This window comes from Sapajus apella, unplaced genomic scaffold, assembly GCF_009761245.1.
Source record: "Sapajus apella isolate SASKATOON/1434 unplaced genomic scaffold, GSC_monkey_1.0 scaffold21, whole genome shotgun sequence".
Classification (NCBI taxonomy): Eukaryota; Metazoa; Chordata; class Mammalia; order Primates; family Cebidae; genus Sapajus; species Sapajus apella.
Window position 1 is genome coordinate 27,817,879 of NW_022436961.1, and position 19,410 is coordinate 27,837,288.

Here is a 19,410-nt window from a genome sequence, read left to right on the forward strand (position 1 = left end):
GAAGGGGAGGAAGGCAGCAAATCACACTGCCATGTGTGTACCTCTGCAACAGTCTTGCATGTTCTTCACATGTACCTCCAAACCTAAAATGCAATAAATAAATAATTTTTTTTTAAAAAGCAAAGCAAATGCCTTATCCTGTTTTTCCTTTTCAGGTGTGTTTCAATATGCTTCTAAAATTCCATCTTTATTTGTGTTTTTGAGACAGAGTCTCACTCTGTCTCCCAGGCTGGAGTGCAGTGGTGCCATCCTGGCTTACTGCCTCCTGGGTTCAAGCGGTTCTTGTGCCTCAGCCTCTGGAGTAGCTGCAATTACGGGCATGCACCACCATGCCTGGCTAATTTTTGTATTTTTAGTAGAGACATGGTTTTGCCATGCTGGCTAGGCTGGTCTCAAACTCCTGACCTCATGTGATCTGCCTGCCTTAGCCTCCCAAAGTGCTGGGACTGCAGGCATGAACCACTGTGCCCAACCCTAAAATTCCATCTTTAAAAATGTGCATGATTCAGGTATAGGCATGTATGGAATTTTCTACTGTAGAATTCAGAACTGTTTCCTGAGTGATACCTTCATTCAGTTGTTCTGTCATGAATAAGTATTTGGAATTATCTATTTGGGAAGCTCCCATGCACCTAAGGAGGCAAACTCAATCTGAAAGCAAAGATGCTTTTGGTAGTACTCTGGAGGAATGTTCCTGAGAGCTTTTAGCATTCCACGGAATTTGGACCACGGTGGATCTTGGTTGGATCAAGGGGTCGAAATGGGAGCAGAGTCCTTCCATCCCACGCACACACATACCTGCTCACAGGTGTCTTCACACCCCGATTGCTGGACCATTCATGTTATTTGGTGCATAACCTTAATTTTTTTTAAAAAAAATACCTTAGATTATCTCCATATAACATGACTGTTGAGCTGGCTAAGCCTCACTTTTAGTGTAAGGAGAAAGCCTTAGAGGAAGGTTTAAAATTGATGGAGGGTGAATGATCATAAGATATATTTCTCCTCTTGCTTATATAGAAAACGGCTAAATATGTGCCTCTGCTTTGTTCATAGTAATATGAGTCATTTATGATCTTTAAAAGCATATATTGATGAAAGAATTCAGAATGCTAAATAAATGGAAGCTATTCCATGTTCATGGGTAGGGAGATTCAATGTCAAAATGTCAGTTCTTCTGAAGTTCTCTTATAGATTCAGTGCAATCCTAATTAAAATCCCAGTTATTTTGTGGCTATTGACAGATGGATTCTAAAATTTATGTGGAGAGGCAGAAGACTCAGACCAACCAACCTGATGTCGAAGAAGAACAAAGTTGCAGGACTGGCACTACTTGATTTCACGGCTTACTCTAAATCTATAGTAATCAAGACTGTGGTATTGGCAGAACACTAGACAAACACGTCTACTGAACTGAACAGAAAGCTCACAAATAGACCCACACAAATATGGTCAGCTGACCTTTGACAAAGGAACAAAGGCAATACAACAGAGAAAAGATCGTCTTTTTAACAAATCGTGCTAGAACAATCTGACAAACATGCTGAGATAATAATTTAGACACAGACCTTTCACCCTTGACAAAAATTAAGTCAAAATGGATTCTAGACCTAAATGTAAAATATAAAGGTATACAACTCTTAGAATATAATAGCATGAAGAAAAACTTAAGTGACTTTGGATATAGGGGTGACTTTAGATATAACACTGAAGGCACAACTATATGAAGGAAATAAGTGATAAACTGGACTTTATTAAAATTTAGAACTTCTGCTCTGTGAAGGATAATGTCAAGAGAATGAGAAGTTGAGCCACAGTATGGGAGAAAATATTTGTAAAAGAGACATTTGATAAAGCACTATTATCTAAAACATGTAAAGATTTTAAAGTGCTTTACAATCCAACAATAAGAAAATAATCCAGTTAAAACTATCCTTCAGGACCTGTACAGGTACCCCAAAACTTAAAGTATAATAAAAAAAATGGGCAAAGACCTTCACAGAAACCTCACCAAAGAAGATATCTATATATCCATATGGCATATGTGTGTGAAAAGACATTTAGCATCATATATCATTAGAGAATTGGAAATTAAAGCAATGAGATGCTACTGTGTACCTATTAGAATGGACGAACCCCAGAACACTGACAACACCAAATGCTGACAAGGATATGGAGCAACAGGAACTCTCATTCACTGCTGATGGGAATGTGAAATGGTACAGCCACTTTGGGAGACAGTTGGTTAGCTTCTTAGAAAACTAAACACACTCTTAACGTATGATGCAGCAGTTTCTGCCCTTGGTTTTTTCCCCAAAGTAGTTGAAAACTTATACATGCAAAAAAAGCCTGCACATAGATGTTTGTAGAAGTTTTATTCATAATTGCCAAAATGTGGGAGTAAACAAGATATCCTTTAGTAGGCGAATGGACAAACAAAGTGGTACATTCAGGCAATGGAATATTATTCAGCATTAAAAAGAAATGAGTCGTCAAGCCATGAAAAGACATAGATATGCATGTTACTAAGTGAAATGCATATCTATTATTAAGTGCATATTACTAAGTGAAAAGAGTCAATCTGTATGATTCCAACTATAGGAAACAACTATATGAAATTCTGGATAAGGAAAAACTAGGGGGATTGTAAAAAGATTAGTGGTTGCCAGGGGCTGGAGGGAAGGACGGATAAAGAGGTAGTACACACAGAATTTTTAGGGCAGTAAATCTACTCTGTGTGGTACTGTAATGGTGGAATCATGTCATTATGCATTTGTCCATACCTATAGAATGTATAACACCAAGGGTGGACCCCAATGTAACCTGCGGACTTTGATATTGATGTGTCAGTGTAGCTTTGATTGCAACAAATGTACCACTCTGGTGAGGTAGATTGATAGCAGGGATATCAAGAGACATATGATAACTTGCTATACCTTCTACTCAGTTTTGCTGTGGACTTAAAAATTAAGAGATATTAAAAAATTTTAAGCATATAAGGAGACTTCAGTGTCATAAATATTAACTCTGTGTTTGAGTACTCCCAGTCTGTTTCACCTATCGAGTTGAATGATTGAACAGAAATGACCATAAGTAGCAGGAAACAGACTGCCTAAAAAACTTGTGTTTTATAGGTGGGTCTTAGATGGCCTCATCTCCATGTATAATTCAAGCTACAAATAAGAATGGACAAGGCAAGACAGGAAAGTTTCTCATTACAAAAAGATTCTTAGTCTTACCATTATATTCTGTGTATCTGTTCCCAATGTTTGGCATGCAACCAAGAATATTAAATATATGTGTGTATGTAACTTTGGCAATAGGAATATAGGATTTTAAACAACTGTATCTAGCAATTTGGTTAATCTTCTAAATGGCAGGAACAATGAGTATTACATTACTAACCTTGAATACTTGTTTAGTTTTCACCAATACCAGTCTAAGAATCTGTGATAGGCCAGGTGCAGTGGCTCAAGCCTGTAATCCCAACATTTGGGAGGCTGAGGTGGGCGGATCACCCAAGGTTAGGAGTTTGAGACCAGCCTGGCCAACATGGCAAAAACCCATCTCTACCAAAAATACAAAAATTAGCTGGGTGTGGTGTCATGTGCCTGTAATCCCAGCTACTTGGGAGACTGAAGCAAGAGAACTGCTTGAACCTGGGAGGCAGAGGTTGCTGTCAGCCAAGATTGTACCATTGCACTGCAGCCTGGGTGACAGAGAAAGACTCCGTCTAAAAAATAATATTAATAATAATTTGTTATAGTTGGAATTGAAGGATACAAAGGGGTGAAATTTTTTCTTAGTGTCAGTTTCATTGCTGACACTAAGTGTTTAATCAGGCCTTAGATAACCAATTTTGGTAACTTTTGAGTTTGGCCCCATTTGGTCTCTGCTGAGGCCCTGGTTACTGATTCCCAATTACTCTAGCCACAGTCTTAGGGTTTTCCTGTCACTCAAATTGTTTCTTCTTGACATTTTTTTTGGTCATCTTTCTTTTAAAGTCATCTTTTCTACTATCTCCTTGGACTAGTGAAGTTATCATGTTGGAAAATAAAATTATGTCTTCATATTAGGCACTACAGTTGGGACACCCCTGGTGTGGTATCCTAGCTGTTTTGTGTGTCTCAGGTTTGGTTGTTGTTAGTAATTTAAGTAGTTGAGAGAGATTCTGCTCTTTTTGAGAGCACAGACGTATTCTTCAAAAAGTAAGTAAAAAGGCACTCCAAACAGAGGCCCCCACAGTCAGCAGAATATGAAACAGAAGACAGCCCTCAGCACTGCAAATGGTCCCTGCACCTTGCCATTGGCTACCTTCGGTGTCTGACATTTTACATCCCTGTCTATGCCAGGCATCGAGCGAAGGCATCTCATGTACTGACTCTCAGTTCTTACAGTCCTGGGAGACCAGAGTTATTCATGCTCTTTTAATCAATGTGGAGATTTACGTTAAGAAACTTGAAGAAATTCATGCAGCTATTAAATGGCTGAGCTGTGCTTCCTACCAGGGTCCTGTGGAATCCTAGTATATTCTTTTCACAAGGTGCAGCCCTTCAGTAAGTGACATTTATATTTTCCACATAAAATAAAGTTTTCCAAAGGGGATGGAGTTGTTTTGCCTTTGAAACAGCCACCTAAAAAGGTTAGCAGCATCCCAAATGTGTCTGTATTGCAGTGAGCTGTTTCTGAACTTTGCTTCCTCCACAGCTCTTAGCACACAAACTTGCCACTGTCACTCGGTGGTCTCCTCATTGCCCTGAAGAGCTATCAGGGATTGGGGTTATACTCTCAAACTCTTTGAAACCCCACAGCTTCTACCATAACTCTTTATGAAAAGTGGACCTCATTGAATATATCTTGGTTGATGAATTGTACCTCTCTCTCGTTCGTCTTCCAAACTCATGCTGATATAAAAAAAACCAACATAAGAGTGAGCTGCAGCAAATTCATTTCTCCTACTGATAAAACCACGTGCTACTTCCTGTCATCTCAGCTTTCTTGACTGGTTGGGTAAGTTAGAGAAATGCATCACACAAGAGGAAAGTTAGACTTTTAGTGAGGGGGACTAACCACTGGCAAGATTACTTTGCTTTAAAAAGGAAAGAAAGAAGAGCCGTGTCCAGAAAATATTAAGGGAGTTGGCCAACAAGTGGATGATGTTGTCCAGGCTACAGGAAGTATTATTTCCTTCCTCTCACTGCACTTCCAAAGCTCTGTGAAGGCACAGATAAAGGTTTCCTCGTTTTTGCATTGGAAATTTGGATATATCATCTCTCTATTTTGCCAACTGTGATTTGGTCCTCTTCCTCGCCCCTTGCTGCCTAGGCCAGTTCTCTCTGCTTATCTCAGAAGGTATTTGCTAATTGCAAATAGGAATCTCTGCCATTACGCTCTATTTTAGGCAACTGGAAGAAACCGTGGCATTCTTGGCTAGAGTTAGATTTTATGGGATAACAAGATTAAACAAGTATGTAATGTTTTTGTGGAAGAAAATTTAAGAGATTGAAACCATAATTACTTAAAATTGACAATGGAAGAAATGGAGTCCCTCAGAGCTATTGTGGAACTAGGATGGAGAACCAGGCCTTCTGGTGTCAGACAAGTTCTCTTTATAAAGAAGCAGCGGCTTTTCTATTCTAGACATTCAGGCCTCCTAGGCAGGGTGCTTTAGCCCTCCCTGGCTCTACCCACTGGGCATGGGATCCCAGAACAAAGAAGGGTCACTCAGACCCTGCTGTCCAAGTGTGTCTTGTGGGTAAAGGTTTCATTGCATATTCCTTGCAGCAGTCTTTCTATACCTGGCCAGTGGCTCAAGAACACCACCCTTTCTCATTGCTCTATTCATCAGATGTTTACTCAGTGCCTCCTGCATGCCAGGCACTGCAAAAAACAGTTCCCTTTTTTGATCATTAAAAAAATAAAATAGGCCTGGTGCAGTGGCTCATGCCTGCAATCCCAGCACTTTGTGATGCCAAGGTGAGTGGATCACTTGAGGTCAAGAATTTAAGACCAGCCTGGCCAATATAGTAAAACCCTGTCTCTACTAAAAATATGAAAATTAGCTGGGCATGATGGTGCATGCCTGTAATCCCAGCTACTTGGAAGGCTGAGGCAGGAGAATTGCCTGAGCCCGTGAGGTGGTGTTTGCAGTGAGCTGAGATTGCACCATTGCACTCCAGTCTGGGCGACAGAGTGAGACTCTGTCTCAAAGAATGAATGAATGAATGAATGAATGAATGAAGCTAGAAGGCTTATCTCCTTCTTTTTCACTTACATGGTGTACCTATGCGTGTGTGTTTTATACTGATAGAATTCCATGGCCTAGCTCACCTGACTTGAGAGGTGGTGCATTGAGAAAGTGTCATGTCTGCTGTGCCCCATGGGGCTGTGGCCAGCTTGGTATAAGGGAAAGCAATGAGCTGGCAGGAAGGAAGGCTGTGTTTGTATCCCCAGCTTAGGTAGTAAGTGGCTAGGTGATATGGGACAAGCCTTTTCAGTTCCTTACCTATGTTTTCCTTATTAAATTATTTACTTTTTATTTTATTTAAGAGGCAGTCTTGCCCTGTCACCTAGGCTGGAGCACAATGGCACCATCATGGCTTACTGCAGCCTCAACCTCTTGAGCTCAAGTGGTCCTCCTGCCTCAGCCTCCTGAGTAGCTGGGACTACAGGCATGCACCACCACACCTGGCTGATTTTTAAAATTTTGTTGTAGCGACATGGTCTCACTATGTTTCCCAGGCAGGCTGGTCTTGACCTCCTGTTCTTAAGCGATCCTCCTGCCTTGGCCTCCCAAAGTGCTGGGATTACAGGTGTGAGCCACCGCACCTGGGCTCTTTTCTTTTAAGTAAGGGTGTTCTATTTCAGTGAGCTCTGACTTCCTTTCCATATCTGGCTATCTCAAATCCACAAAATTGAGCTCAGATAATCAACCTGGAAGACTGATTTGTCTCACCAAGAAGCATAACAGAATAGAATCCTCTTTTACCATCTTTACAACCCTTGACTTTCTGCCTTTGAACTTATTTTCAAAAGCCCCAGTAAGATGGTCAGTGCGTGTGGAGTGTGGACATCGTGAGACCCGAGGCTCAGGAAGGTGGTGGGTGGTCTACACACAGGCAGCGGTTCAGCCACTGTCTGTCTGTAAGGAAGGATTTTAGATCTTTGTCTGTCCTGTGACGAGTTTGCACCCAGCTGTTTCTGTTCACTGGCTTCCCAAGGGACAACCAGCTTCTGTTGGAGGGACAGCTCACTAGGGTTGGGAGGACAGGCCAATGCCCATAGAAACCTGACAAATTTATCTGGTCCACAGGGGATGGAGCCTTTGACCTTGGCCTCATTAACTGTGTTTTATCCAGCAAGCTACCAGACCAGCAACACTTAAAGGAAAAACAACAGGATTTAGCACCTGCTCCTTTTCTGGAATCACTGCCCCTCTGCCCCCACAAACACACACACAATGTGGGTGTGTAGAAACGTAGCTCCTTGTCTATTTCTTACCTTTAATTCCTAAGAGGTTAAAAATAATTTATTGATCTTTTATGTGTGTATTGGGGTAAAACTAATTTATCCTGTGATCAGAAAATAGGGAGAGATTTTATGAAACACTCCATAATTTCAGCATCTAAATGATGATGTCGTTGTTGTGAAATCATGAGTCCCTTTCAATAATTGCTTCTGAGTCTTCAGCATATTCATGACTTTCTCTTTTGTGTGCCAGAGTCTACAAGCATTACCACTAAAAGCCCTTTTGTTTTTAGCTTTTTGTTTACAGATCTGTTTCCTTCCTCCTTGAAGACAATGTCTGACAACTGGTGTTCAATAACTGTTTTCTTGTATAATGAATGAATGACTGCATTAATAATGTAAATCCTCAGCCTAAATGTACATCCTCAGAGACAGACAATTTTCTTTCTTTTCTTTTCTTTCTTTCTTTCTCTTTCTTTCCTTCCTTCCTTCCTTCCTTCTTTCTTTCTTTTTTTCTTTCTTTCTTTTTCTTTCTTTCTTTCCTTTTCCTTAAGGAATAGAATCTTGCTCTGTTGCCCAGGCTGGAGTGCAGTGGTGCAGTCACAGCTGACCACAGCCTTCAACTGCTGGGCTCAAGGGATCCTTTGACCTTGGCTTCCCTAGTAGCTAGGACTACAAATGTGCACCACCTCACCTCGCTAGATATTTTATTTTTAGGTTTTTTTGTAGAGACAGAGTCTTGTCTATGTTGTCCAGGCTCGTGTCCTACCTCAGCCTCCCAAAGTGCTGGGGTTATAGATGTGAGCCACGACGTCCAGCCTCAGAGAGAATTTTCTATGTTTTCTAAAGTAGCTCCATTCTCAGGAGTCACCATCTCCCAGGTTAGTCTCTTTTATTCCTTCATAACTTTTAGCCCGAAATGAAATTACTTTTCTTGTTTATATGCTTGTGTGTTTACACATATATATTTTTTCTTTCCATTATTAAGTAAGATTTAGGGCATGGAGACATTGAATACTCTGCTTTCCTAACATCTGTAACTGGTTGTTCATGGGATAAATGAATCTCCAATCTGCAGCTGAACTTCTGGAAATAGCAAAACTCATTCAGAATGAGTTTGGGAGCATGCAGTAGCAATTAAGATGAATAATGTCTTTGGGAAGACACAATACCAAGTAAAGTAATGGAGAAATAGTTCTGTGCTTTTTCACACGTGACTCAAACCTGTTTCAGAGGCATTTTCAAACAAAAATATTCAGTCATATTTGAGCAGTGCAATTCTGTGTTTCTCTGAGGTATTTATAGAGTAATATTCATTTGACAGTGTCAATGTTTATATTTTTAAAAATTGTAGTAAAATTTATATGCAACAAAATGCACTCATCTTAGGTTTACAATTCAAGGAGTTTTATCGAATGAACACAGCTTATATACCTAACATTCTGATCAAGATGAAACACATTTCCCTTACCCCAGAAAATTCTCTGGTATCTTTATTCACGCAGTTCCCGCCCTCAGTAAACAGCCACTGATCTGCTTTAGATCACTGTGAATTAGTTTTACCTGTGAGTCAACTTCATCTCAGTGGAATTAGATGTGTTTATTGTGTTAGGGTTCTTTCACTTATTGTAAAGGTTTTTAGGTTCATGCACAGTGTTGCACATCAGTAGTTCATTCCTGTGTATTGCCAAGTGTAAATGTATTACATATTATATATTATAATTATATTGTAGTAAATGACATAATATATACATATAACACTGTTCATCAATACTCCCATTGATGTGCATTTCAATGGGTTCCAGCTTTTGACTACTAAAAATAAAGCATTGATGAACTTTCTTACAATGCATCAGAGTGGGGATGTGGCTAGGTCATGGAATAAGTGTATGTTTAACTTGATAAGAAACCACTGCTTTCTTATAAAGAAAGAGGAGAGTTCCAATTGCACCATCTCCTTACTGGTGACTGGCATAATCAATCTGTTTAACTTTAGCCCTTCCAGTGGGTGCATAGTATCTCACTGTCTTTTTTTTCAGAGTTATAATTTGCATAGAGTAAACTTCACCCTTTTTAGTGTACAGTTCTGCAGGTTTTGACAAATGCATGCAATCATGAAACACAACCCTGGTCAAGCTACAGAACCCTTCTGTCAGCCCCCAAGTTCTCCCATGTCCCTTTTCAGTCATCCCCATGCCACCTTGAGCACTTGGCAACTCTGTTTTCTCCCCCTATAATTTTGCCTAGTTCTGGCCTACCAGGATTTATCAGCTGTATATATTTTTAATTTCATCAGTCATATATGTTTATAAATTTAAATATCAAGACCAGTTCTACAAGGTTTATAATGAAGAACAGGAGACACTTCTTAACTCCTCTTGAGTTCTGAGGAGTTTCAACTTTTTCATAAGTCTTTCAACTCTTTCAGCTGATTTTGGTGGCATAAATCTCTTCATTTCTAAACTCACTTCTTGCTTTGAAAGGTAAGGATTTCACTGTCCACCAGCCATACAGATACTCATGAATCCCTCATAGAAAAGCAAATATAGGTATATCCTAATGTGGTTTTTGTTTGTTTGCTTTTGAGACTGAGTCTCACTCTGTCTCCCAGGCTGGAGTGCAATGGCATGATCTCAGCTCACTGCAACCTCCACCTCCCAGGCTCAGGCGATTCTCCTGCCTCTGCCTCCTCAGTTTTTTTTTTTTTTTCTTTTTTAACAGGCTTTGGATTATTATGTCTATGTAGCGTAAGCAGCAGAGGCTGTGGGATTTACTTTGATTACACTTCCTTTCTTGAATAATATATGTTTCTAGAGCTAATTCTTTTTTTCTTTGTTCTCTGTGGACATACTTCTGTTTCATACACAGGGCTGCTGACAGAAGTGTTGACATACCTTTTAATATGTTCAGACAAGTAAGATTATTTCTCAGTTTCTTTTTTTTCTTGGATTCATTTTTCATGGGACCGTCTGTCCCTTGCCTTGTTTGGGACTGGTTGTGCTTTCCTGGTGACGTCTCTCTTCTTCTGAGAGCTCCCTTTATCAACTGTCTCATAAATAGGGCAGAAAAATAGGAGCTAACTAGGTAATTCAACAGAGCTAGGGGTAGTATGTATTTGGAGTATATAAATTAATACCTATTATTTTGACTGATCCACCTGTATAAAATATCATAAATTCACGTGGATACCTTCAACTGCAATCCAGTAGCACAGGGTTTATTCTAGTTTTTTCCTTCTGGGGCTTATAACTCCCTTCTATAACAGTAAGAAACCTAGCTTCCCCTATTTTTAATAGATTTAGTTATTTGATCAGCTCCTTAGTATGTAACTGATCACTAACCCTTATTAGCATGCTGTCTTCCATGGGAACACCCCCCTCACCTAGTTCTTGCTCTGATATCTGAGGCCAGTGCTCCACCCCCAAGTCCTATGTGCAAGTACCCTCTTGCCTCACTTAGGCTCTGACACGCCATCTGTTCCCTTACACGGATGCCCACCTCATTCTCTGCCATGCCAGTCCGGACCCCTCTGGGGATGTGCAGCCCTCCTCCACTGCAAATGCCCAAGTCACCCTGCCTCACCCCATGGCTCAGGACTCAGCTGCCCAGGAGGGAGGACAGAAGGGCCAAGATCCATCTCCTGATTCTGTCCTGATTCCCATTTCCCAAGGTTTTCCTTTCTTCAATCTTCCTATACCAAAGAATACTCTCCTCCTGTTTGCTTAAGCCCAAGATACAAATACCTTTGAGAATTTGCCTTTCCTGCCCCATTCATGGCCATCTCCAGCAAAATCATGAGCAACTCCTGTTGATTCATGTATATCATGCGTCCTGGTGCTGTGGCTCACGCCTATAATACCAGCACTTTGGGAGGTCTAGGCAGGCGAACCGCTTGAGCCAAGGAGTCTGAGACCAGCCTGTCAACGTGGGGAGATGCTGTCTCTACAAAAAATGCAAACATCAGATGGGTGTGGTGGCATGTGCTGTGAGGGGTGGCGGGGGGAGCTAAGGTGGGATCTATTGAGCCAAGGTGGCGAGGTTGCAGTGAGCCAGGATTGCGCCACTGCGCTCCAGCCTGGGTGACAGAGTGAGACCCTGCCACAAGGAAAAAACAAAAATTAAAATAAAAAATCTCACAAATATATACGTGTGTGTGTATATATATATATATATATATATATATATATATATCTTGCATTTTTTTTCATCCCTCCTCTTCTTCACTGCACCCACCACTCCTCTCTGGTGTTCCTCTTTTTTTTTCATTCTTTTTTTGAGATAAAGTCTTTCTCTGTCACCCAGGCGGGAGTACAGTGGCACAATATCTGCTCACTGCAACCTCCACCTCCCAGGTTCAAGCAATTTTCCTGCCTCAGCCTCCCAAGTAGCTGAGATTACAGGTGACCACCACCACACCTGGCTAATTTTTATATTTTCGTAGAGATGGGGTTTCATCGTGTTGGCCAGGCTGGTCTCGAACTCCTGACCTCATGATCTGCCTGTCTTGGCCTCTCAAAGTGCTGGGATTACAAGCATGAGCCACTGCACCCGGCCTGGTATTCCTCTTTCTACTACACCTCACATCCTACAATACATTCCCATATAGCAGCAAGGATGCTCTTAAAAGCTTAAGGTGGCCAGGCACAGTGGCTCACGCCTGTAATCCCAGCACTTTGGGAGGCTGACGTGGGCAGATCAGTTGAGGTCAGGATTTCAAGACCAGCCTCCCCAACCAGGCAAAACCCTGTCTCTGCTTAAAATACAAAAAATTAGCTGGGCATGGTGGCACACCTCTCTAATCCCAGTTACTTAGGAGGATGAAGCATGAGAATTGCTTGAATTTGGGTGGAGGAGGTTGCAGTAAGCCAAGATTGTACCACTGCACTCCAGCCTGGGTGACAGAGCAAGACTGTCTTAAAAAAAAAAAGAAGCATAAGACATGATGACATTTGAAACCCTCCAATGCTTCCTGCTGTACTTAGAATAAAACTTGAATTTCTCCATGGCTTATAATACCTATGTCTGGTAATTAATCTTGGCTACACATCAGCATCACCAGGGGACCCTTATAGAAGCATTAAGTCTGGGCCTTACCCCGATCCAGTTAAATCAGAATATTTGGTGGTATAGCCTAGGTATCAGTATTTGTAAAAGTTCCCTGGTGGGTCTCATGGATGCCCAGGGTTGAGAACTATGCCTCCTCTACCTTCTTATTGCCTCTCCTCACTTCAGTCTCTTGCACTGAACTCTGGTAATGAGAGTTTTCTTCTCTCTTTGAAGTCAGCTTACTCTTTCCTTATAGCTTCCTCACTTGATTTGTTTCTGTCCGCAAGTTTCTTTGCCCAGCTCTGTTAATGTCTCATTTCTTTTAGCTTCTTAGGGTAATCTGTCCTTGATCACCATATCTAAAATAATGTTCCATGATATAACCATTGTCTGCCATGTTACTTTCCTTGCCCACTTTTCACTTCTTCCTCTTAGCACTGTCATTATCTCAACTCACGTTTTTTTTGTTTGTTTGTTTTTATTTTTTGTTTTAGACAGAGTATCACTCTGTCGCCAGGCTGGAGTGCAGTGGCACAATCTCAGCTCACTGCAACCTCCACCTTCTGGGTTCAAGTGATTCTTCTGCCTCAGCTTCCCAAGTAGCTGGGACTACAGGCGTATGCCCCCACACCCAGCTAATTTTTGTATTTTTAGTAGAGACGGTGTTTCAACATGTTGGCCAGGATGGTCTAGATCTCTTGACCTCATGATCTGCCTGCCTCAGCCTCCCAAAATGCTGGGATTACAGGCATGAGCCACCGTATCCAACCACCTGTGTGTATTTTAACATTAGAGTATAATCTTTATGAGAACTCTTGCTTTCCACTACATCATGGTTCTTAATTAGTGCTTAATAAAGATTTGTAGAATGTCTGCATGTAGTGAGGAGAAGAATCAGGTAAGGAATCTGTTGAACAGAAAGTGTGTAAGAGCCAGAGAGACATTTGGATAGGTGAAGTGAAATGGAGCAGGTAAGAGTTCTGACTGATGGAGATTACTTGAGAAGCCAGATATAAAGTAAGTAATTTTGACAGTGGAATAAGCAACTCTCTGTTATTTTCAATTGGAGAGGACAGATTTTTATTCTGGATTAGAGCAGTCCCAAGAAAGCAGAAATCACTCGTGAACCTCACGAAAGAGCATCCCTCAGCATAGAATAAGTTGGTGTTCGCCATGGTTACTATGAACTTGGTTTTTGCAACTGTCATTTCCCCTAAATGTAGGCAAGGGTAGCCCTCTGGACTCAGTATCCTCTTACCACCCCCTTTATTTTAGTAGTATAATAACTTTAGAAAGCATCTGAGATCCTGCTGACCAGTTCACACTACCCATTGATTGCAGCTATTGATATGCCCATTGCTACCTCTTGGCATGATGCCTTCTTAAGCCTAATAGCATGCTATATTTAATTATAATCGTCTTACTGTAAACACATGGGATTAACTGGAAAACTTCATTCTTGCTTGTATGACAACCCAGGTTTGTAATGTGGAAATGAGCAAACATACTCGTGAACTATTACCATATTCTGTACAGTTATTAAAATTGAATTTATGGAGTCCTGACAGTATATGCTTAAAACTCCAGAGATAGATCTGTTCTCTTATACCTGATGCAAGGAAAATGAACATTCACATTTACAAATTCAGCATGATAATTTTGTGTCTTTAGATAGGGCACATACACACACCACAATTCTAGAGAAGACATAGGAAATTAAAAAACGTGTTTTCATCAATGACAGGTTTAGGAAGCATAATTCTGTGATGAATGGCTGTGCAAAATACTATTTACAGAAGTACAGATAAATTCTTCTGTGAAAGGGGAATGAAGTTTGTACTATGACAACTTGGCTTTATAGGGCATAGAATGATGAAAACTGCTTGGAAAAGATGAATATCTTGTTTCTCAGCCTGCCCCACTCCCGCTTTGCCCTTGTCCCAGGGTGAAGTTGAAGCCATTTATTCATGCAAAAGCCATTTTCATGTTTTCACAGAACCAAGCAAGTATATACAGATAGGTGCACACTTGGGGGCAATGCTTAGCTTAGCTTAGTGTCCTTCTTATTTCCAAATCTCTTACACCTTGGCATTCTAAATTGGGGGAAGTATTTCCTGTTTCAGCGTCTTTTTGTCTTTTTGATGCAAACCACAATTTCACAGCATAGTACCCCACACCTCCCTGTAAAATGTAGCAAACCCTTTCAATGTCTGAATGCCACAGTTAGAATATTTGTGAAATATTACTTGTACATTATTTGTGAAAATATTATAGAATATACACCCAAAGAAGGTAAATCCAGTTTTTTGCCTGTAAGATGTACAAAATAGAGCATGTGTCTATTTTCTGGTTGATTTCACGTAGAACAAATTACAAGAGAGTTCTAGGATCCTATTGGCAGATGCCTGAAGTTTTAATTACAGTTTGCATCTTACTCATTGTGTGTATAGGGTTACCTTATACGTGTGCCATTGCTTTCAGTGCAAAAAAAGCAGTTACTTTTGCACCAGCCCAATACCACGAGGCTTACCTGGGCAAGATGACCACATCGATGCTTGTTGATGGGCATGGGGAATGAGAGAAATTATTACAGTGAACTTTGTATAGTAGGTGTTCAGCAAATACTTAATATAAAAATCTGTTAATGGACAGATTAAATTGTATACTCTCTCTACAAGATAGAGGGTTGGAAAACATCTGTAGGGGTGTGTGCCTTTATTGGAATTTTAAAAACAAACTTAAAGCCTTTACCTAAAGCCTCAGCAAGCAAACAGATAAGGTCTTTTTATTGAGGGGGGTTGCTTTTAGCATTACCCAGAATTGCACACAATTTCGTTTTATTCTTTCATTATTTTGATTATTTTTGAAGTGCAAATATTTGTCTTCAGAAGGTTTGCTAGTTCAATTTAAAATTGTTCCAGAATTGCGGTTCTTAACCTGGGAACTCAGAAGAGTTACAGCAAATATAAATTATTTAATATCTGTTTTAATAGCATAAGGTGACATATAGAAAGCATGTATACAATGAAAGTTCATATATATTCATGCAAAAACATTTACTAAATGACTGTAAGGTATTAAGGTGATAAGAAACGGGCTGTCTTGGTTTTTTATTGTTGTTCTGTTCTTCCTCCCATGGAGTAGAGATGAGGCTAGGTTCTAAGTGAATTTTAATCCAATTGTTATTAAGAGAATGCAGCTCTGAAATACAGTTCAATTATTATTGTGTAACAAACTAAAACATTCATCTTCTAACATACTATCTGTTGTCTCTATTAATTGTTGCATTCCAGTATCAATTGTTGCATTCCAGTATTGCTAATAGAACACGAGAATGTATATTGCTAATACCTTTATGATATCCCAGAAAACATAAAATATTTTGTGTTCTCTTTTGCTCTGACAGGTTGGTACAGAGGATATACTCTCCAAAATAAATCTAAAAAGGTATGACGTATCATCCACTTTTTATTTCATTTGAAATCTGTCTGCTAGTTTTGTATTGTGCTATCCAATTCGCTCCTCTGGCCTCTGCTGTCTCTAGACCTAGTTTGCTTTCTCTTTGATGGCTCTTCCTTGGATTTGAAAGCAAATTCTTTGACCTCGGTGCTTAAATTTAATAGTGTAAACCCCACTGACTGTATTTCTCACCAGCCAATTCAAGGAGAAAGTCCTGGAAGACTTCTTGCTTCCTGTCCCTCAAATTAAGCAAGTTGGAAACACATTCATTGCTCTAGTGGGATCTCTGTTTCCGGGAGGGATGGACGGATGCTTCTCCCTTCATCCTTTACTTCCAATGCTGAAATTCCAAACTAAAGTATCTCCCCATTTCCACGTGATCCTTTCCTTCATTGTACATTGGATAAACAAGAGTGGTTTTCATACTGTGAGCCTCATACCCCAATAATACATTATGAAATCAATATGGCGGATTAGAGCCAATTTTTTTTCTAAAAAATGAAACCAAAAAGTAGAGAACATAAGATGCAATGGTAAGTATTGTTTCATGAAACTTTTGTTATATATATATACTTTTATTTGTTGTTTTTATTATATTTTGTGTATTTCATATGTAATACCGGTTGCCATAAAAATTAGTGTTCACCAGAGGCACAGTTTGAAAAATACTGACCTAAATGGTTCCTTCTGCCAGTGCCAAAACTCCTAATCGTCAGGCTAAAGAGACTCTATTAATTATGTTAATATCCCCCTAAGTTTCTTTTAGGTCTTGTCAGCACTGTTCCTTTGACACTGCTCGCTGGGGCAGCATGACATGTCAGCAGTTTCTTTTGAAAATGCAGAGTTGATAGGGCCTTATTATTTCACAATTAGTTCACATGCCAAATAGCAAATTAGGAAAGAGATAAGGGAAACGTTTTAGAATTTATCAAAAGAGGAGTGAAAAAAGAAAGCCAGACCCACAGTTCTTACTCTTCACAGACAGCAGGAGAAAGATCGTGCACCACGGGCCGATGTTACACACCCAACTCTCCAAAGGGTATGGGGCCCAGGAAGACACCGTTCTACGTGGTATCGTTCATAAAACACCAGGACTGCTTCTGCATTGCTGATGCTTAAATCACACTCAGCATTTGCACATGTATGTGTACACATACACATTTTGTTAACTTTGACAGCTTACGAATCTAGCAAAATAAAGGAATGTTTGCTTTTAATGTATCTCCTACAATTTTGGTCCTTTTTTCTCTCCCCAAACCAGAAAATGAATTTTTCTACCCACAGTTAGATTCATATACCACATGTCTTTATTTCAAACCAAATTATTTTAATTTAATCTCTTACTGACTTCAGTTTCTTTGGGCCATCAAATAGGGGTCAAGAGTGTAGTCATGGCAGAGTGAATGAGAGCATGATAGAATTAGAGTGAAAACCTTTCTTCTGGGATCCTCAGTGACACAGAGTACTTGACTATGGCCACTCCTGCTTTTTAGCCCTATTGGTGTTCATTTTACTCATAGTTATGGAAGTGGTAGTTATTTCAAAGCACAATTAGAGTTAGCAGCTTTGATGTTCTGCATTTGTTAAACAGTAAGAATACTTATGTCAGTTCCCAATTCTTTTTTTTTTTAATGTTAATTTAAAAGCATTAAACAAAAAGCCATTCTCAAAATTATGTGATGAACTTAAGGAACAAACAAAATCCTTGATTTTTCACTGGGAAATGTCAATTATGTTCAACCAAGGTCCTAGATCAGGTCTTCCTTTTCATAGACTCTGCAGTATGTAAGGATCATTTTAAACATGGAAGACCTTACTTTCTGAAGCATCCTATGATATTCTAATACAGTCGTTTCTCATTTCCACAGGGGTTTGGTTCCAGGACCCCCACAATAACAAAATCCATGGATGCTCAAGTCCCTGACATAAAATGGCAAAGTATTGGCATATAACCTCTGTGCATCCTCCCGTGTACTTTAAATCATGTCTAGATTACGTGTAATACCTAATACAATGTAAATGCTATGTAATTATGCTGTATTGTTTAGGGAATAATGACAAGGAAATAAACCTCCTTTTACTGTTTTTCCCCTGTATTTTCCACCATCAGTTGGTTGAACCTATGATATGGAGGGCCTGGTGCATATAAAAATCAATCCAGCTAATAGTGCCATTGTTGTCAGCTTTGAACAGTAGATAGGGTGCCCCACTGGGAGCTAAATGATACATTCTGGATGTTTTTAATTTTTTCATGTTCATTAAAGAGTTCTTAAAACCTTTGAGCTTAAAATCTCACCCTTTAGAAGAAATCTTTCAGTAAGAGTTTCTCTTTGTTCTCTTGATAAGTAAAGGAAAACTTTGTAATTCAATGGAATTGATGATTGTTTTAAGTTAAAATATCCTTCTTGTGGAGAGATCCAGGGAAAATATGGGAATTCAAAATCAGTTGCCATGAATTCTGCTCTGCTTTTGACACCCTTTCATTAAGAGATCAGCTCATTAAAAATGCTCTTCTAATGCCTAAAAACAATAAATAATCCCTCATTTCTCCGTCTGTAGGGGGAGGAGCTACTTGAAAGGCCTATTGATTTAATGGAAATTCTTGGTGTCATTTATAAGCTGACCCAGCCATTTAGAGTGATGATGAAAGGAGCCAGTGGTTTTACAAATTGAAGAAGCCAAGTGCTTTTCTGAAACTGATTATTGATCCTGGTGGAATTGTGGGAGTGTGGATAAGGCCAACATCTAGAAAATCATTAGTGTATTTTTCCACTCAAGTGAGTGGGTTGCATTGAGGAAGGAAAAGCAGAATTGAGAGCTAGGCTGTAAATCAGAAACACATGACCTAGGTTTACTCTGACTTTCTGTATATATCCTTTATGTTCTGTAAGCATCAGGTTTACCAGAGCAATTCTATGACTGTAAATGGCCAGGTGTCATCATGGAAGGGTGAAACCTACAGATGACAGAGTGGCAATATAACGAATATACACATGCATGTATACATACATACATGCATACATACATACATACATACATATATATTTGAGATAGGATCTTGGTCTGTTGCCCAGACTGGTGTACAGTGGCGTAATCATGGTTCACTGAAGCCTTGGCCTCCGGGGCTCAAGCAGTCCTCCTCTCTTAGCCTCCAGTGTAGCTGGGACCATTGGCATGTGCCACCATGCTGTGCTAATTTTTTTTTAGGTTTTTTGTAGAGATGGTGTCTCAGTTTGTTTCCCAGGCTGGTCTTGAACTCTTGGGCTCAAGCGATCCTCTTGTCTTGGCCTCCTAAAGTGCTAGAATTACAGGCATGATCCACTGTGCCCTGCCTTAAATATTCTCTTAATATGAAAATCATCATGTCTGAACACCCAGTATAAAGTATCTGCTTATGATCTGCTTAGATGCCACAAAATTCATCAGTATGCATTTATT

General features: G+C 39.8%; 1 protein-coding gene across 1 annotated transcript in view; it reads left to right on the plus strand.

Moving 5' to 3' along the window:
- The window catches only part of DOCK5 (dedicator of cytokinesis 5), a 219,585-nt gene that overhangs the window by 62,511 nt on the left and 137,664 nt on the right, over positions 1-19,410 (plus strand). The window contains exon 3 of the mRNA XM_032288556.1: positions 15,920-15,960. Within this exon, the coding sequence (XP_032144447.1) occupies positions 15,920-15,960 (41 nt within the window). The remainder of the gene's footprint in view (positions 1-15,919; positions 15,961-19,410) is intronic.